This window comes from Penaeus monodon, chromosome 19, assembly GCF_015228065.2.
Source record: "Penaeus monodon isolate SGIC_2016 chromosome 19, NSTDA_Pmon_1, whole genome shotgun sequence".
In the NCBI taxonomy this organism is placed as follows: domain Eukaryota; kingdom Metazoa; phylum Arthropoda; class Malacostraca; order Decapoda; family Penaeidae; genus Penaeus; species Penaeus monodon.
This window is the reverse complement of record NC_051404.1, coordinates 4,659,743-4,660,649: the sequence shown is the minus strand read 5'-3', so window position 1 is coordinate 4,660,649 and position 907 is coordinate 4,659,743. Positions and strand designations below refer to the sequence as shown.

Genomic DNA, 907 nt, shown 5'->3' with positions numbered 1-907 from the left:
CCAAAGTGCCTTTGAAGGTCCACCTGTCTCCACCTCGTCTGTTGGAAGACCTCCAAGGTCATCTCCTGTTAACATGCCGGGAGCTGGAGGTGCCAATGTGCCAGTTCTTATTGAGGCTGGATCGCTAAGTAAGTTCTCCATACACAATGTATGTAAGTGATTATTTATAGATAAAAGAATGTAATTTCTTTTAGGAACATATACACAACAACTTGAAAATACTGGAAATTGTATATTAGAATTTTTTTTATTTCTACTGGCCTTTTCTTAGAGTTGCAATCCTTACTGTCTGACATTTTTATCTACACTAAACTCTCTAGCAACTAAGTTTCCCTTACCTGAAATTGATAGTTAATCACATAATTTTTTACCTAATTAAAAAAGAGTAGATATTGTCTTTAAATGCTATAAAAAAATTACCCTGTGACAGAATATTTTAGCATTTTCAAATACTTATCTAAGGTGTATAAGCTAATATATAGGATAAATGTACTATTAGAAGAATTGTTGTTGCACATTGAGAATCCAAATAATCATGAGTTGAATGGCTAGATCAAAACCAGAATGTGCTTAGGCCAGGTACATCAGAGGCATTCTGTCTCTTACTGGTATGAAATTACACAGAAACCCACACCCCTTTTTCATTATAACCACCATCCTTCTTCAAATAACAACAATTATTTATCATGCTATTTCTAAACAGTACTGCACTAAACTACATGATTCAGCACTGGATACCCAGAACATATAGATCTTGGAAAATGTATATATCTTACAGTGGAGCTGAGAACAGCAATTGTCATGAATTTTCTCTCAAATAACAATGAAATTCATTTATCCAGTTGAATGAATTTCCCAAGCCTTTTGGACAGAAGAAAGTTTATTGTATATTGAAGAAATTACTATT

General features: G+C 33.4%; 1 protein-coding gene across 1 annotated transcript in view; it reads left to right on the top strand.

The window, feature by feature from the left end:
• The window catches only part of LOC119584996 (breast carcinoma-amplified sequence 3 homolog), a gene marked incomplete in the record, with an annotated part of 31,901 nt that overhangs the window by 18,607 nt on the left and 12,387 nt on the right, over positions 1-907 (top strand). Inside the window, 1 exon segment of the mRNA XM_037933606.1 lies at positions 1-128. Coding sequence (XP_037789534.1) covers positions 1-128 — 128 coding nt within the window.